Source organism: Notolabrus celidotus, chromosome 23 (genome assembly GCF_009762535.1).
Source record: "Notolabrus celidotus isolate fNotCel1 chromosome 23, fNotCel1.pri, whole genome shotgun sequence".
Taxonomy (NCBI): Eukaryota; Metazoa; Chordata; class Actinopteri; order Labriformes; family Labridae; genus Notolabrus; species Notolabrus celidotus.
The window spans coordinates 3377500-3397162 of record NC_048294.1 but is presented as its reverse complement, the minus strand read 5'-3'; the positions used below and the strand labels follow the sequence as shown (position 1 = coordinate 3397162).

The 19663-nt window shown below is 40.1% G+C and overlaps 2 protein-coding genes across 2 annotated transcripts; both read left to right on the top strand.

The window, feature by feature from the left end:
- Positions 1-1837: 1837 nt before the first annotated feature.
- LOC117807596 lies at positions 1838-5345 on the top strand. Its single transcript, XM_034676929.1, has 3 exons — positions 1838-1938; positions 4445-4804; positions 4892-5345. Exons 1-3 carry the CDS (start codon positions 1845-1847, stop codon positions 5125-5127), a joined length of 690 nt encoding a protein of 229 aa, XP_034532820.1. The 5' UTR covers positions 1838-1844; the 3' UTR covers positions 5128-5345.
- A 1085-nt stretch (positions 5346-6430) lies between these two features.
- On the top strand, positions 6431-8270 carry LOC117807764. Its single transcript, XM_034677164.1, has 3 exons — positions 6431-6497; positions 7327-7686; positions 7774-8270. The coding sequence occupies exons 1-3, from the start codon at positions 6431-6433 to the stop codon at positions 8010-8012; spliced, it is 666 nt and encodes a 221-aa protein (XP_034533055.1). The 3' UTR covers positions 8013-8270.
- The last annotated feature ends 11393 nt before the right edge of the window (positions 8271-19663 follow it).

The following is a 19663-nucleotide window of genomic DNA, read 5'->3' as shown; positions in this document are numbered from 1 at the left end:
ATTTCAAAATAAAAATGAGCAAAAATAGTGTTCATTCTGGATATTTTCAATCAGAGAAATCAGTCTAGAAGTGTTTCTGATTTTGTAAATTTGTTGTGGTCTTGGTAAATTTCATTATTTCATGTCTTTAAAAGTACTTCTTTACCTTTCTTTGTACAGATAGTATTTTCATTTTTATTTAGAATTTCTGGATTTGTATTTAGGTTTATATATTTATTGTCCTTACTGTCTTGTTGTTAAGTACCAGTGTTCCATTCACCACGTCAAATTCCTTGTGTGTGCGAGCTCACTTGGCAATAAAGCTTTCTTGAATCTTGAATCTTGAAAAGTGTTTAGCTCATTTAATGTTGTTTTATAAATTGTAAAAATGTTTTCCAAAATGTAAATTTGTCTCAAACTTTGTGAGTGTTTCATCCTTTGTAAATTTGTATTGCACTTCCGGGCCACCGTAGGTCTGACACCAAACCCTCGCAACGGTTCCAGCTGGCATTGAAAATCAGATGATCTCAAAGTGATTAATGGTAGTGCTTTTGTCTGTTATAAAGATGTGTCACTATTAATTTCTATCTCTTTTATATCCAGCTGAAAGCTCCTCCCACATAAGTGCTGCTTTTACCAAACAAGTTAAAGAATGTCTGAACTTGTTTGGTCAAAGCATGACACAAAACAGGTAGATAAGGTTACTGGTTTTCTGTGACTGACTGAGACTGACTGAAAAAGCACTTAACAAACAAACAGGATTTACTTTGTTGGATTGTGCGGTCTGGTCCATCCTTTTGACCAGCCAATTGTTAGTCTTGTAGCCAGCCAGAGTCTCATCACATCATTACAAGAAAGCAAGCTTTGTTTTGTAGAAATAATGAGATAAAGTAATCTGTTACCCTGAGAAAATCAGCTTTTTCATCCCAGAATGAAAGAAAATGAGAACGACAAAAATGGACATAAACAAAATGCAGTTAATACTAAAATGCAGCAGCAGGAGGTTCAACAAAGACCAGGAGGAGAGCACACATTACGCCTGTTTACTCTGTTGTACTCTGCCTGTTTAAAATTATTGTTATTAATATCATGATTATGGTTATTGTTATTGTTGTTCTTGTTCCTGTTATTATTTTATTATTGTTACTATGATGGTTATTATTTTTACTAGTTATTATTAGTATGATGATGGTTTCTATAATGATGAGCATTGTTATCATTTTTATTATTATTTCTTTTTTTTTAATCATTATATTGGTTATTATGGTTATTATTATGTTTATTATTTTACTATAGTTATTATTGTTATTATTATTAGGATTATTATTATTGTTATTAGTAATAGTAGTAGTAGTAATAGTATTTAAATCGCTGTAAAACCCTTTGAATCCCATTTGATTTGTTTGAAAGGTGCTTTAGAAATAAGGCTTAAATGATTGATGTTACTGCAAAAGAAAACAGAAAATACGCCACTAAACTCAGGAAGTCCAGTCCGAACCTCCTTGTGTCTCAATCATCTCTGTGAACAGGTCGAAGAGGAAATTTTATGAGACATGGGATCCTTTCTTAGTCTACTTTCATGACACCCAAACTAAAACATCATAAGCTGAGCTTTTATATGGACCTTGACATAAGAAGTAAGATCTGACACTGTGCGGTGAGGTGCAAACAAAAGGCTTGTTTATACTTCCCTCTAACTCTTACATAATACGGGGGGGAGGGGGGGGGGAGAGAAGGCTGGCAAGGCTCCTTCTACCAGGTCTGGTACTATCACTGCCATAGAGACCTGTTCGTCTACCTTGTTTTGCACAATACAGTACCATCACTCTGTGTTCTGTCTGTCTGGTGTAAAGTCGCTGTGGAGGATGGACTATGAGAGGTTCAGCTCTTCAGTATCAGCTGAAAAAACTCTCTTTTTATTCATCTTTTCTCTGCTGTTCGGTGAAACGCTTGCAGAAGGTAAGCCTCAGTGCATTATTTATTTATTTATAACATATACAGAAATCTTTAAATTAAATAATCATCCTTAAAGTTTGTTTTTGTGTTTTTATTCTTTTTAAACCCGAGCTCTCACTGCTGCCATAGAAAAGCGTCATTGGAAACGACTGCGTCAGCCACGCGCTTTAAAACATATTGATCATTAACTATATTAAAATAAATGATCCTCTGTTTACTCCTGAAATCAGTATGCATGTCACTTTTAACTCTCACTAATGTGAATATGATGTGTTCAGGTGTAATGGGAGACAACTTGTTGGATTGTTTGAAGCTCTGAGTGGCAAACATCACATTTCTAGAAACTTTAGGTATGATAAGCAGGCCTGCATGCTGGGAGCGTAGTGACTGCAGTCAAGTGAGCCGTCTTTTGCAAAACCCGGCCGCTCAAAAAATGATGCGTGTCTGTACCAAGGGAGCCGGGTCATCCCCTGAGGCTTTCAGCAGAGTGACTGCCCCGTGGTGGTGAGGCTTTCAGCAGAGTGACTGCCCCGTGGTGGTGAGGCTTTCAGCAGTGTGTCTGCCCCCTGGTGGCTGGCTGCAGTATAGGTCAAAAAATCTGTCTCCCCCATTCATTTGAATGGGGGAGCAGTCAAACTTTAAAAAATAAATACACGTGGTACGAATGTTTCTCACATCCGTATGCTGTGGTGATATGTAGTTAGTATTTGACTGTTTTGTGTCCAAGGCCTCTTTTTTCTGAAAAGTTTCTTTTTCGTTCGTTATTAGAGTTTAAAAAACGGGGTTTTACTTCCTGTTTCCTTTGATTCACAGCCGCTGTAGAGGGAAACTTCAAAGGACACACAGCGTCTTATGACGTCACGCTGTAGGGCGGAGCTTATTACAAAGGCTTCACAGGCTCTGGCTGCACAATGGCAGCGCCCAGGAGAGGGATTTTTTGGCTTCAGAACCGTACAACGGGAAGAGGCGGAGCAACGCTGTCCATGTTTATTTACAGTCTATAGTCTATACAGGGAATTATGGTACGGCTGCTTAGAGCGACCAAAAAGGAGGAATGCAGCCGCGTAGTTCCAAAATTTGTTATTGAATATGAAAATAAAATAAAATAATTACAGAAAAAGTAATAGTTCTCTATATTTAAGATTATTTAAGTTTTTGAGAAAAAATAAAGTTTAGTTCTGCTCAAATTGCATTGAAAAGCTTTGATATTTTAGTGATTTTTATTATTTTGTTTTGAAAGATCTGGGAGAGGTGACAAAGATCTTTCAATGGATTCTTGTTTCTCTTGTCCCCGGCTGTCACCCTGAAATGTTTCAGCAGATTTTACCTTATATTTTTTGAGAAAAATAAAGTTACTTCCTGTATTAGATTGGGGTTAAACTGTTTTTAACTGTTTTTTCACCTTAGTGAGGGGGATGCTGTCCAGCTCCATTACAATAACATTGACATGAAATTCTATGCTTTTGTAGTGCAATATTTTCAGAAATAATTAAAGATTGATGCAGCTAGCACCTTTGATGGCCCAAAGAGCACACCAATTTATTTATGTCAAACAAGAAGCATTTCAACCACCTGGCCAACGTTATCCTCCAGGCCGTGCTTTTATTAGCATGCAAGTGTACGTGATCGCTCGCTTTGACATTGACGTCAACAAACGGAGGCCCTCTGATCCAAGCCGTTTGAAAATAATATATTTTATGAATATGCTCAATTTGGAAATAGTGCCCTATTTGATGTTGCATTGAAATAAAAATCAAGTGTCAAAAAATCAAGAGTTGTTTTTAAATCAGATTTCTTTTTAATTTTTTGTGAAGCAACTTTTTTTTTTTTTTTTACATTTGTCGTGTAGGCTACCCCTTGCAGTACTCCCATGTACCCCCATCTGAGAATCACTGATCTAGAGGGGTAATCGGGCACTATGAGCTCTTTAAGAAACGAAGGTGTCTGATCATTAAGAGCTTTGAAGGTCAGAGGAAGGATTTTTATGGGGAGCCAGAGAAGCTAACACTGGAGAGATGTGCTCTCTGTTCCTAGCTCTATTGAGTACTCGAGCTGCAGCGTTTTGGACTTGCCGCAACTGCAAACACTTGTGAATCATTAAGGCAGTACAGAGCAACATTTACGTCATTACTTTATTTTGTTCCTGTTTTTTTTAACAATGCGTCTTTCACTTCATGAAGTATCTGTTTAACTCAATTGTTGAATACAATTTTTTAAAAAAAGGTAACCTACAGACTCTCCTTTGGAGGACTTAACCTGATCTGTCCATGCTCCTGAGCTCGATACAACTTTACTCATCATTAACTATATCATATTTATCTTGCTCATTTAAAAAAATATATATACATATAGTTCAGAATATTATTTTATTATTTCATTTTGATTAAATTTGTTTATGTCTGGTGATGTGGTGGGTGGTGGGGTGGCGCCCTAGCGCCCTCTATTGGCCGGCTGCCACATGTTACAGTGTTTTTCTGCTCCTCTCTTTCCCTCTCTGTCTCCTCTACAGGAACATTAGTAGTGAACGTGACTCATACTTCTTATCAGGCAGAGGAGGACCAGGACGTCACACTGGAGTGGACCTTCACACCCAAACCTGACAACTCAACACAACGTCTCTTTGTCTTCTGTGAGATGTTCAATAGTCACAAACACTTCACCCTGTTTCAGCTTCATGAAGGAGTCGAGGTCTCAGAGTCTCAGAGTGAAGAGTTTTCAGGACGAGTCCAGTGTGACAAAGACGTCCTCAGAGAGGGACGAATCAGACTTCATGTGTCCTCACTCAGGACTAATGACTCAGGCCGGTACAAATGTGAAGTGCTCACTAACGCTGGATCCAGCTTGAAACGATGTCATCTCAATGTGACTGGTGAGTAAAGTCAGTCGAGTAAATCACAAACATCTTCAATCTAGGACGACATGAAACAGTCATCAGTTCTATTATTGTCCTTTACAGCAGCTGTTCATGAGCCTGAAGATCAGAGACCAACAGAGAGACCAGAACCAGGAGATCAGAGACCAACAGAGAGACCAGAACCAGGAGATCAGAGTCGGGGAAGGATCGGTCTCTACATTGGACTAGCAGTATCAGCAGCAACATTACTGACTCTCTGTGCCTTCAGGCTGTGTGTCATTAAATCTGCTCATAGCAACAGCAACAGGTCTGATCCTCTAACTAGTCTGGAGGTTTGATCCCCAGCTCCTACAGTCCATGTTTTCTAAAGCAGCCCCTCAGAGAAACGTTGTCTACGTGATCTCATCAGTGGACGTTTTCAGAGACGTTACTTCAGCATCAAACTTCTCCTCCATCTCCTGCAGCTGTTCTGGAACAATAAGAAGGGACTATGTTTCTTCAACATTGAACATTGCAGCACCTCTCCTCTCCTCCTGCTGGGACCAGGGGTGCATCTCGCTCGGCTGGAAGTGAAGCTTTCAGCAGTGCGTCTGCCCCCTGGTGGCTGGCTGCAGTATAGGTCAAAAAATCTGTCTCCCCCATTCATTTGAATGGGGGAGCAGTCAAACTTTAAAAAATAAATACACGTCGTACGAATGTTTCTCACATCCGTATGCTGTGGTGATATGTAGTTAGTATTTGACTGTTTTGTGTCCAAGGCCTCTTTTTTCTGAAAAGTTTCTTTTTCGTTAGTTATTAGAGTTTAAAAAACGGGGTTTTACTTCCTGTTTCCTTTGATTCACAGCCGCTGTAGAGGGAAACTTCAAAGGACACACAGCGTCTTGTGACATCACGCTGTAGGGCGGAGCTTATTACAAAGGCTTCACAGGCTCTGGCTGCACAATGGCGGCGCCCAGGAGAGGGATTTTTTGGCTTCAGAACCGTACAACGGGAAGAGGCGGAGCAACGCTGTCCATGTTTATTTACAGTCTATAGTCTATACAGGGAATTATGGTACGGCTGCTTAGAGCGACCAAAAAGGAGGAATGCAGCCGCGTAGTTCCAAAATTTGTTATTGAATATGAAAATAAAATAAAATAATTACAGAAAAAGTAATAGTTCTCTATATTTAAGATTATTTAAGTTTTTGAGAAAAAATAAAGTTTAGTTCTGCTCAAATTGCATTGAAAAGCTTTGATATTTTAGTGATTTTTATTATTTTGTTTTGAAAGATCTGGGAGAGGTGACAAAGATCTTTCAATGGATTCTTGTTTCTCTTGTCCCCGGCTGTCACCCTGAAATGTTTCAGCAGATTTTACCTTATATTTTTTGAGAAAAATAAAGTTACTTCCTGTATTAGATTGGGGTTAAACTGTTTTTAACTGTTTTTTCACCTTAGTGAGGGGGATGCTGTCCAGCTCCATTACAATAACATTGACATGAAATTCTATGCTTTTGTAGTGCAATATTTTCAGAAATAATTAAAGATTGATGCAGCTGGCACCTTTGATGGCCCAAAGAGCACACCAATTTATTTATGTCAAACAAGAAGCATTTCAACCACCTGGCCAACGTTATCCTCCAGGCCGTGCTTTTATTAGCATGCAAGTGTACGTGATCGCTCGCTTTGACATTGACGTCAACAAACGGAGGCCCTCTGATCCAAGCCGTTTGCAAATAATATATTTTATGAATATGCTCAATTTGGAAATAGTGCCCTATTTGATGTTGCATTGAAATAAAAATCAAATGCTGTTGATGGAGTTGTTTTTAAATCAGATTTCTTTTTAATTTTTTGTGAAGCAACTTTTTTTTTTTTTTTTACATTTGTCGTGTAGGCTACCCCTTGCAGTACTCCCATGTACCCCCATCTGAGAATCACTGATCTAGAGGGGTAATCGGGCACTATGAGCTCTTTAAGAAACGAAGGTGTCTGATCATTAAGAGCTTTGAAGGTCAGAGGAAGGATTTTTATGGGGAGCCAGAGAAGCTAACACTGGAGAGATGTGCTCTCTGTTCCTAGCTCTATTGAGTACTCGAGCTGCAGCGTTTTGGACTTGCCGCAACTGCAAACACTTGTGAATCATTAAGGCAGTACAGAGCAACATTTACGCCATTACTTTATTTTGTTCCTGTTTTTTTTAACAATGCGTCTTTCACTTCATGAAGTATCTGTTTAACTCAATTGTTGAATACAATTTTTTAAAAAAAGGTAACCTACAGACTCTCCTTTGGAGGACTTAACCTGATCTGTCCATGCTCCTGAGCTCGATACAACTTTACTCATCATTAACTATATCATATTTATCTTGCTCATTTAAAAAAATATATATACATATAGTTCAGAATATTATTTTATTATTTCATTTTGATTAAATTTGTTTATGTCTGGTGATGTGGTGGGTGGTGGGGTGGCGCCCTAGCGCCCTCTATTGGCCGGCTGCCACATGTTGCAGTGTTTTTCTGCTCCTCTCTTTCCCTCTCTGTCTCCTCTACAGGAACATTAGTACTGAACGTGACTCATACTTCTTATCAGGCAGAGGAGGACCAGGACGTCACACTGGAGTGGACCTTCACACCCAAACCTGACAACTCAACACAACGTCTCTTTGTCTTCTGTGAGATGTTCAATAGTCACAAACACTTCACCCTGTTTCAGCTTCATGAAGGAGTCGAGGTCTCAGAGTCTCAGAGTGAAGAGTTTTCAGGACGAGTCCAGTGTGACAAAGACGTCCTCAGAGAGGGACGAATCAGACTTCATGTGTCCTCACTCAGGACTAATGACTCAGGCCGGTACAAATGTGAAGTGCTCACTAACGCTGGATCCAGCTTGAAACGATGTCATCTCAATGTGACTGGTGAGTAAAGTCAGTCGAGTAAATCACAAACATCTTCAATCTAGGACGACATGAAACAGTCATCAGTTCTATTATTGTCCTTTACAGCAGCTGTTCATGAGCCTGAAGATCAGAGACCAACAGAGAGACCAGAACCAGGAGATCAGAGACCAACAGAGAGACCAGAACCAGGAGATCAGAGTCGGGGAAGGATCGGTCTCTACATTGGACTAGCAGTATCAGCAGCAACATTACTGACTCTCTGTGCCTTCAGGCTGTGTGTCATTAAATCTGCTCATAGCAACAGCAACATGTCTGATCAACCTCTAACTAGTCTGGAGGTTTGATCCCCAGCTCCTACAGTCCATGTTTTCTAAAGCAGCCCCTCAGAGAAACGTTGTCTACGTGATCTCATCAGTGGACGTTTTCAGAGACGTTACTTCAGCATCAAACTTCTCCTCCATCTCCTGCAGCTGTTCTGGAACAATAAGAAGGGACTATGTTTCTTCAACATTGAACATTGCAGCACCTCTCCTCTCCTCCTGCTGGGACCAGGGGTGCATCTCGCTCGGCTGGAAGTGAAGCTTTCAGCAGAGTGACTGCCCCGTGGTGGTGAGGCTTTCAGCAGTGCGTCTGCCCCCTGGTGGCTGGCTGCAGTATAGGTCAAAAAATCTGTCTCCCCCATTCATTTGAATGGGGGAGCAGTCAAACTTTAAAACATAAATACACGTCGTACGAATGTTTCTCACATCCGTATGCTGTGGTGATATGTAGTTAGTATTTGACTGTTTTGTGTCCAAGGCCTCTTTTTCCTGAAAAGTTTCTTTTTCGTTCGTTATTAGAGTTTAAAAAACTGGGTTTTACTTCCTGTTTCCTTTGATTCACAGCCGCTGTAGAGGGAAACTTCAAAGGACACACAGCGTCTTGTGACGTCACGCTGTAGGGCGGAGCTTATTACAAAGGCTTCACAGGCTCTGGCTGCACAATGGCGGCGCCCAGGAGAGGGATTTTTTGGCTTCAGAACCGTACAAAGGGAAGAGGCGGAGCAACGCTGTCCATTTTTATTTACAGTCTATAGTCTATACAGGGAATTATGGTACGGCTGCTTAGAGCGACCAAAAAGGAGGAATGCAGCCGCGTAGTTCCAAAATTTGTTATTGAATATGAAAATAAAATAAAATAATTACAGAAAAAGTAATAGTTCTCTATATTTAAGATTATTTAAGTTTTTGAGAAAAAATAAAGTTTAGTTCTGCTCAAATTGCATTGAAAAGCTTTGATATTTTAGTGATTTTTATTATTTTGTTTTGAAAGATCTGGGAGAGGTGACAAAGATCTTTCAATGGATTCTTGTTTCTCTTGTCCCCGGCTGTCACCCTGAAATGTTTCAGCAGATTTTACCTTATATTTTTTGAGAAAAATAAAGTTACTTCCTGTATTAGATTGGGGTTAAACTGTTTTTAACTGTTTTTTCACCTTAGTGAGGGGGATGCTGTCCAGCTCCATTACAATAACATTGACATGAAATTCTATGCTTTTGTAGTGCAATATTTTCAGAAATAATTAAAGATTGATGCAGCTGGCACCTTTGATGGCCCAAAGAGCACACCAATTTATTTATGTCAAACAAGAAGCATTTCAACCACCTGGCCAACGTTATCCTCCAGGCCGTGCTTTTATTAGCATGCAAGTGTACGTGATCGCTCGCTTTGACATTGACGTCAACAAACGGAGGCCCTCTGATCCAAGCCGTTTGAAAATAATATATTTTATGAATATGCTCAATTTGGAAATAGTGCCCTATTTGATGTTGCATTGAAATAAAAATCAAGTGTCAAAAAATCAAGAGTTGTTTTTAAATCAGATTTCTTTTTAATTTTTTGTGAAGCAACTTTTTTTTTTTTTTACATTTGTCGTGTAGGCTACCCCTTGCAGTACTCCCATGTACCCCCATCTGAGAATCACTGATCTAGAGGGGTAATCGGGCACTATGAGCTCTTTAATAAACAAAGGTTTCTGATCATTAAGAGCTTTGAAGGTCAGAGGAAGGATTTTTATGGGGAGCCAGAGAACCTAACACTGGAGATATGTGCTCTCTGTTCCTAGCTCTATTGAGTACTCGAGCTGCAGCGTTTTGGACTTGCCGCAACTGCAAACACTTGTGAATCATTAAGGCAGTACAGAGCAACATTTACGTCATTACTTTATTTTGTTCCTGTTTTTTTTAACAATGCGTCTTTCACTTCATGAAGTATCTGTTTAACTCAATTGTTGAATACAATTTAAAAAAAAAAAGGTAACCTACAGACTCTCCTTTGGAGGACTTAACCTGATCTGTCCATGCTCCTGAGCTCTGCACACAAATTCAGAACCATGAACACCTTATTTAAAATGTATTAACTGTGATATTTAATTTTAAATGAAGTGTAGAATTTCCCACGTGGTTTGAACGCATCCTGGATATCGAAAGTAAACTTTTGATCGGAGTTCTTGTGAGGGGAATTTCGGCTCTTTTAAGTGAGTCGGATCATTTGACTCGGCTCAGCATGAAGAGGAACTTTTCCTTTATGTCATTCTGGCTCTGATAATTCACTCACAGTAAGCAACATTTTGACATCTGATTGCGACTCGCACGCTTAAATTAATTTCGATTATTGTAATAAATGTAAATAGAAGTTAATGATTTCAACAGTGTAAAAAAATGTCATGTTTTGTTAAAAAAAAAAAAGAAATAAAAACTAACAAAATCAGTCTAACATTATTACTACATGATTATCAGCCTACGTGATAACTCTGTTATTTGTTGTAAGATATAAAGAAATACCACAGACTATAAAAAATGGACGAATGGATGAAGCCTGTTTTGAAGCCAATCGTCAGCCATATTGGAAATGCTGAACTCAAGCTAGTGTGAGGTAAAGAGGCAGGCCTTTAGCCTTTTCTCTAACAGCTACAGGGTGCATGTACAACTTTTAACGAGAGTCTATGGCCAAAGATTTTTGCGCCCAGGGCGAAAACACGTCACCAATCAGACAACACAGATGAACGATACAACTTTACTCATCATAACTATATCATATTTATCTTGCTCATCTAAAAAAATGTATACATATAGTTCAGAATATTCTTTTATTATATCATTTTGATTACATTTGTTTATGTCTGGTAATGTGGTGGGTGGTGGGGTGGCGCCCTAGCGCCCTCTATTGGCCGGCTGCCACATGTTACAGTGTTTTTCTGCTCCTCTCTTTCCCTCTCTGTCTCCTCTACAGGAACATTAGTAGTGAACGTGACTCATACTTCTTATCAGGCAGAGGAGGACCAGGACGTCACACTGGAGTGGACCTTCACACCCAAACCTGACAACTCAACACAACGTCTCTTTGTCTTCTGTGAGATGTTCAATAGTCACAAACACTTCACCCTGTTTCAGCTTCATGAAGGAGTCGAGGTCTCAGAGTCTCAGAGTGAAGAGTTTTCAGGACGAGTCCAGTGTGACAAAGACGTCCTCAGAGAGGGACGAATCAGACTTCATGTGTCCTCACTCAGGACTAATGACTCAGGCCGGTACAAATGTGAAGTGCTCACTAACGCTGGATCCAGCTTGAAACGATGTCATCTCAATGTGACTGGTGAGTAAAGTCAGTCGAGTAAATCACAAACATCTTCAATCTAGGACGACATGAAACAGTCATCAGTTCTATTATTGTCCTTTACAGCAGCTGTTCATGAGCCTGAAGATCAGAGACCAACAGAGAGACCAGAACCAGGAGATCAGAGACCAACAGAGAGACCAGAACCAGGAGATCAGAGTCGGGGAAGGATCGGTCTCTACATTGGACTAGCAGTATCAGCAGCAACATTACTGACTCTCTGTGCCTTCAGGCTGTGTGTCATTAAATCTGCTCATAGCAACAGCAACAGGTCTGATCCTCTAACTAGTCTGGAGGTTTGATCCCCAGCTCCTACAGTCCATGTTTTCTAAAGCAGCCCCTCAGAGAAACGTTGTCTACGTGATCTCATCAGTGGACGTTTTCAGAGACGTTACTTCAGCATCAAACTTCTCCTCCATCTCCTGCAGCTGTTCTGGAACAATAAGAAGGGACTATGTTTCTTCAACATTGAACATTGCAGCACCTCTCCTCTCCTCCTGCTGGGACCAGGGGTGCATCTCGCTCGGCTGGAAGTGAAGCTTTCAGCAGTGCGTCTGCCCCCTGGTGGCTGGCTGCAGTATAGGTCAAAAAATCTGTCTCCCCCATTCATTTGAATGGGGGAGCAGTCAAACTTTAAAAAATAAATACACGTCGTACGAATGTTTCTCACATCCGTATGCTGTGGTGATATGTAGTTAGTATTTGACTGTTTTGTGTCCAAGGCCTCTTTTTTCTGAAAAGTTTCTTTTTCGTTAGTTATTAGAGTTTAAAAAACGGGGTTTTACTTCCTGTTTCCTTTGATTCACAGCCGCTGTAGAGGGAAACTTCAAAGGACACACAGCGTCTTGTGACATCACGCTGTAGGGCGGAGCTTATTACAAAGGCTTCACAGGCTCTGGCTGCACAATGGCGGCGCCCAGGAGAGGGATTTTTTGGCTTCAGAACCGTACAACGGGAAGAGGCGGAGCAACGCTGTCCATGTTTATTTACAGTCTATAGTCTATACAGGGAATTATGGTACGGCTGCTTAGAGCGACCAAAAAGGAGGAATGCAGCCGCGTAGTTCCAAAATTTGTTATTGAATATGAAAATAAAATAAAATAATTACAGAAAAAGTAATAGTTCTCTATATTTAAGATTATTTAAGTTTTTGAGAAAAAATAAAGTTTAGTTCTGCTCAAATTGCATTGAAAAGCTTTGATATTTTAGTGATTTTTATTATTTTGTTTTGAAAGATCTGGGAGAGGTGACAAAGATCTTTCAATGGATTCTTGTTTCTCTTGTCCCCGGCTGTCACCCTGAAATGTTTCAGCAGATTTTACCTTATATTTTTTGAGAAAAATAAAGTTACTTCCTGTATTAGATTGGGGTTAAACTGTTTTTAACTGTTTTTTCACCTTAGTGAGGGGGATGCTGTCCAGCTCCATTACAATAACATTGACATGAAATTCTATGCTTTTGTAGTGCAATATTTTCAGAAATAATTAAAGATTGATGCAGCTGGCACCTTTGATGGCCCAAAGAGCACACCAATTTATTTATGTCAAACAAGAAGCATTTCAACCACCTGGCCAACGTTATCCTCCAGGCCGTGCTTTTATTAGCATGCAAGTGTACGTGATCGCTCGCTTTGACATTGACGTCAACAAACGGAGGCCCTCTGATCCAAGCCGTTTGCAAATAATATATTTTATGAATATGCTCAATTTGGAAATAGTGCCCTATTTGATGTTGCATTGAAATAAAAATCAAATGCTGTTGATGGAGTTGTTTTTAAATCAGATTTCTTTTTAATTTTTTGTGAAGCAACTTTTTTTTTTTTTTTTACATTTGTCGTGTAGGCTACCCCTTGCAGTACTCCCATGTACCCCCATCTGAGAATCACTGATCTAGAGGGGTAATCGGGCACTATGAGCTCTTTAAGAAACGAAGGTGTCTGATCATTAAGAGCTTTGAAGGTCAGAGGAAGGATTTTTATGGGGAGCCAGAGAAGCTAACACTGGAGAGATGTGCTCTCTGTTCCTAGCTCTATTGAGTACTCGAGCTGCAGCGTTTTGGACTTGCCGCAACTGCAAACACTTGTGAATCATTAAGGCAGTACAGAGCAACATTTACGCCATTACTTTATTTTGTTCCTGTTTTTTTTAACAATGCGTCTTTCACTTCATGAAGTATCTGTTTAACTCAATTGTTGAATACAATTTTTTAAAAAAAGGTAACCTACAGACTCTCCTTTGGAGGACTTAACCTGATCTGTCCATGCTCCTGAGCTCGATACAACTTTACTCATCATTAACTATATCATATTTATCTTGCTCATTTAAAAAAATATATATACATATAGTTCAGAATATTATTTTATTATTTCATTTTGATTAAATTTGTTTATGTCTGGTGATGTGGTGGGTGGTGGGGTGGCGCCCTAGCGCCCTCTATTGGCCGGCTGCCACATGTTGCAGTGTTTTTCTGCTCCTCTCTTTCCCTCTCTGTCTCCTCTACAGGAACATTAGTAGTGAACGTGACTCATACTTCTTATCAGGCAGAGGAGGACCAGGACGTCACACTGGAGTGGACCTTCACACCCAAACCTGACAACTCAACACAACGTCTCTTTGTCTTCTGTGAGATGTTCAATAGTCACAAACACTTCACCCTGTTTCAGCTTCATGAAGGAGTCGAGGTCTCAGAGTCTCAGAGTGAAGAGTTTTCAGGACGAGTCCAGTGTGACAAAGACGTCCTCAGAGAGGGACGAATCAGACTTCATGTGTCCTCACTCAGGACTAATGACTCAGGCCGGTACAAATGTGAAGTGCTCACTAACGCTGGATCCAGCTTGAAACGATGTCATCTCAATGTGACTGGTGAGTAAAGTCAGTCGAGTAAATCACAAACATCTTCAATCTAGGACGACATGAAACAGTCATCAGTTCTATTATTGTCCTTTACAGCAGCTGTTCATGAGCCTGAAGATCAGAGACCAACAGAGAGACCAGAACCAGGAGATCAGAGACCAACAGAGAGACCAGAACCAGGAGATCAGAGTCGGGGAAGGATCGGTCTCTACATTGGACTAGCAGTATCAGCAGCAACATTACTGACTCTCTGTGCCTTCAGGCTGTGTGTCATTAAATCTGCTCATAGCAACAGCAACATGTCTGATCAACCTCTAACTAGTCTGGAGGTTTGATCCCCAGCTCCTACAGTCCATGTTTTCTAAAGCAGCCCCTCAGAGAAACGTTGTCTACGTGATCTCATCAGTGGACGTTTTCAGAGACGTTACTTCAGCATCAAACTTCTCCTCCATCTCCTGCAGCTGTTCTGGAACAATAAGAAGGGACTATGTTTCTTCAACATTGAACATTGCAGCACCTCTCCTCTCCTCCTGCTGGGACCAGGGGTGCATCTCGCTCGGCTGGAAGTGAAGCTTTCAGCAGAGTGACTGCCCCGTGGTGGTGAGGCTTTCAGCAGTGCGTCTGCCCCCTGGTGGCTGGCTGCAGTATAGGTCAAAAAATCTGTCTCCCCCATTCATTTGAATGGGGGAGCAGTCAAACTTTAAAACATAAATACACGTCGTACGAATGTTTCTCACATCCGTATGCTGTGGTGATATGTAGTTAGTATTTGACTGTTTTGTGTCCAAGGCCTCTTTTTCCTGAAAAGTTTCTTTTTCGTTCGTTATTAGAGTTTAAAAAACTGGGTTTTACTTCCTGTTTCCTTTGATTCACAGCCGCTGTAGAGGGAAACTTCAAAGGACACACAGCGTCTTGTGACGTCACGCTGTAGGGCGGAGCTTATTACAAAGGCTTCACAGGCTCTGGCTGCACAATGGCGGCGCCCAGGAGAGGGATTTTTTGGCTTCAGAACCGTACAAAGGGAAGAGGCGGAGCAACGCTGTCCATTTTTATTTACAGTCTATAGTCTATACAGGGAATTATGGTACGGCTGCTTAGAGCGACCAAAAAGGAGGAATGCAGCCGCGTAGTTCCAAAATTTGTTATTGAATATGAAAATAAAATAAAATAATTACAGAAAAAGTAATAGTTCTCTATATTTAAGATTATTTAAGTTTTTGAGAAAAAATAAAGTTTAGTTCTGCTCAAATTGCATTGAAAAGCTTTGATATTTTAGTGATTTTTATTATTTTGTTTTGAAAGATCTGGGAGAGGTGACAAAGATCTTTCAATGGATTCTTGTTTCTCTTGTCCCCGGCTGTCACCCTGAAATGTTTCAGCAGATTTTACCTTATATTTTTTGAGAAAAATAAAGTTACTTCCTGTATTAGATTGGGGTTAAACTGTTTTTAACTGTTTTTTCACCTTAGTGAGGGGGATGCTGTCCAGCTCCATTACAATAACATTGACATGAAATTCTATGCTTTTGTAGTGCAATATTTTCAGAAATAATTAAAGATTGATGCAGCTGGCACCTTTGATGGCCCAAAGAGCACACCAATTTATTTATGTCAAACAAGAAGCATTTCAACCACCTGGCCAACGTTATCCTCCAGGCCGTGCTTTTATTAGCATGCAAGTGTACGTGATCGCTCGCTTTGACATTGACGTCAACAAACGGAGGCCCTCTGATCCAAGCCGTTTGAAAATAATATATTTTATGAATATGCTCAATTTGGAAATAGTGCCCTATTTGATGTTGCATTGAAATAAAAATCAAGTGTCAAAAAATCAAGAGTTGTTTTTAAATCAGATTTCTTTTTAATTTTTTGTGAAGCAACTTTTTTTTTTTTTTACATTTGTCGTGTAGGCTACCCCTTGCAGTACTCCCATGTACCCCCATCTGAGAATCACTGATCTAGAGGGGTAATCGGGCACTATGAGCTCTTTAATAAACAAAGGTTTCTGATCATTAAGAGCTTTGAAGGTCAGAGGAAGGATTTTTATGGGGAGCCAGAGAACCTAACACTGGAGATATGTGCTCTCTGTTCCTAGCTCTATTGAGTACTCGAGCTGCAGCGTTTTGGACTTGCCGCAACTGCAAACACTTGTGAATCATTAAGGCAGTACAGAGCAACATTTACGTCATTACTTTATTTTGTTCCTGTTTTTTTTAACAATGCGTCTTTCACTTCATGAAGTATCTGTTTAACTCAATTGTTGAATACAATTTAAAAAAAAAAAGGTAACCTACAGACTCTCCTTTGGAGGACTTAACCTGATCTGTCCATGCTCCTGAGCTCTGCACACAAATTCAGAACCATGAACACCTTATTTAAAATGTATTAACTGTGATATTTAATTTTAAATGAAGTGTAGAATTTCCCACGTGGTTTGAACGCATCCTGGATATCGAAAGTAAACTTTTGATCGGAGTTCTTGTGAGGGGAATTTCGGCTCTTTTAAGTGAGTCGGATCATTTGACTCGGCTCAGCATGAAGAGGAACTTTTCCTTTATGTCATTCTGGCTCTGATAATTCACTCACAGTAAGCAACATTTTGACATCTGATTGCGACTCGCACGCTTAAATTAATTTCGATTATTGTAATAAATGTAAATAGAAGTTAATGATTTCAACAGTGTAAAAAAATGTCATGTTTTGTTAAAAAAAAAAAAGAAATAAAAACTAACAAAATCAGTCTAACATTATTACTACATGATTATCAGCCTACGTGATAACTCTGTTATTTGTTGTAAGATATAAAGAAATACCACAGACTATAAAAAATGGACGAATGGATGAAGCCTGTTTTGAAGCCAATCGTCAGCCATATTGGAAATGCTGAACTCAAGCTAGTGTGAGGTAAAGAGGCAGGCCTTTAGCCTTTTCTCTAACAGCTACAGGGTGCATGTACAACTTTTAACGAGAGTCTATGGCCAAAGATTTTTGCGCCCAGGGCGAAAACACGTCACCAATCAGACAACACAGATGAACGATACAACTTTACTCATCATAACTATATCATATTTATCTTGCTCATCTAAAAAAATGTATACATATAGTTCAGAATATTCTTTTATTATATCATTTTGATTACATTTGTTTATGTCTGGTAATGTGGTGGGTGGTGGGGTGGCGCCCTAGCGCCCTCTATTGGCCAGCTGCCACATGTTACAGTGTTTTTCTGCTCCTCTCTTTCCCTCTCTGTCTCCTCTACAGGAACATTAGTAGTGAACGTGACTCACACTTCTTATCAGGCAGAGGAGAACCAGGACGTCACACTGGAGTGGACCTTCACACCCAAACCTGACAACTCAACACAACGTCTCTTTGTCTTCTGTGACATGTTCAATGATCACAAACACTCAGTCCTGTTTGAGCTTCATAAAGGAGTCGAGGTCTCAGAGTCTCAGAGTGAAGAGTTTTCAGGACGGGTCCAGTGTGACAAAGACGTCCTCAGAGACGGACGAATCAGACTTCATGTGTCCTCACTCAGGACTAATGACTCAGGCCGGTACAAATGTGAAGTGTTCACTAACGCTGGATCCAGCTTGAAACGATGTCAGCTCAATGTGACTGGTGAGTAAAGTCAGTCGAGTAAATCACAAACATCTTCAATCTAGGACGACATGAAACAGTCATCAGTTCTATTATTGTCCTTTACAGCAGCTGTTCATGAGCCTGAAGATCAGAGACCAACAGAGAGACCAGAACCAGGAGATCAGAGTCGGGGAAGGATCGGTCTCTACATTGGACTGACAGTATCAGCAGCAACATTACTGACTCTCTGTGCCTTCAGGCTGTGTGTCATTAAATCTGCTCATAACAACAGCAACAGGTCTGATCCTCTACCTGGTCCGGTGGTTTGATCCCCAGCTCCTACAGTCCGTGTTTTCTAAAGCAGCCCCTCAGAGAAACGTTGTCTACGTGATCTCATCAGTGGACGTTTTCAGAGACGTTACTTCAGCATCAAACTTCTCCTCCATCTCCTGCAGCTGTTCTGGAACAATAAGAAGGGACTATGTTTCTTCAACATTGAACATTGCAGCACCTCTCCTCTCCTCCTGCTGGGACCAGGGGTGCATCTTGCTCGGCTGGAAGTGAAGCTTTCAGCAGTGCGTCTGCCCCCTGGTGGCTGGCTGCAGTATAGGTCAAAAAATCTTTCTCCCCCATTCATTTGAACTGTTGATGTTTTATTTATTTACTCTTTTTTATAAAGGGACAGTGCAGTATTAAGCAGTATTTTGACCTATGAGTTCAATAAATGTAATCATGTTTTGTTAAAGGTGACATATTATGCTCTTTTTCATCAAAATATATTGGTCTAAGAGGTCTCCAAAACATGTCTTTAAAGTTTATTGCTCAAAAATCCCACCAGTTGGTAGATGTAACCGGTGGGAATCTGCGTTGTGTTTGTTAAAGTTGACTGACGACCAACACCAGGACCTCGCTTGCTCTGCGTTTATTCTGTTAATCTGTTAATCAGACAGACAAGAACCTCTGAGTTTATAAAGTATGCAGCCCGCCTCCGCTCCTGCACAGATAAAAGCACATTTCGACTAGCTTAAACCTTCAGTGCACACAAACCAGCATGAATCACGTGCACGTTCAGTTAGTCTGCTTAAACATGACTTTAAAAAGGAACAAAAGGCCTTCATTTTGAGAGGAAAGGAAAAAAATAAAAACCCAACCCCAATACTAATAATCTGCCTATGTGTTGTATGCTTTTGTTTTGTTTTTATATCTGTATATATAGGTATATATGTGTATGTATATATGGATGTGTGTATATATATATATATATATATATGTTATTTTTCTTTTCTTTATTATTTATGATGGATGTGCAGATCAATGTTGTACAAGCTTTTTGTTACTGTTATTTTTGGGGGAAAAAAAAGAAAAAAACCCAATAAATATATTTTGCAAAAAAAAAGGAATAAAAGTAAACTCTGTTTAATATACACATTAAAACACTATACAGGACAAAAGCACACATAAAATAAATAAGTATATGGAAGGGGGGAAGGGGGCAAATCAAATGTAAAGGTCAAGAAACCAACGAAGAAGAAAATGACCGGAAGACGAGGCTGCACTTCAAAATACTTTTAGAAAAAGAAATACACAAAGAGGCTCTACACACACAGGTATAATTTGTGTAATAATAAAGAAATAATAATTAATGTTCTGCACGGTGGTGCAGTGGGTAGCACTGTTGCCTCACAGCTAGAAGGTTGCTGGTTCAAATCCCCGGTCGGGTGGGGGCCTTTCTGTGTGGAGTTTGCATGTTCTCCCTGTGCATGCGTGGGTGTTCTCCGGGTACTCCGGCTTCCTCCCACAATCCAAAAACATGCTCACAAGGTTAATTGATCACTCTAAATTGCCTGTAGGTGTGAGTGTGTGTTTGAATGGTTGTCTGTCTCTCTGTGTTAGCCCTGTGATAGGTTGGCGA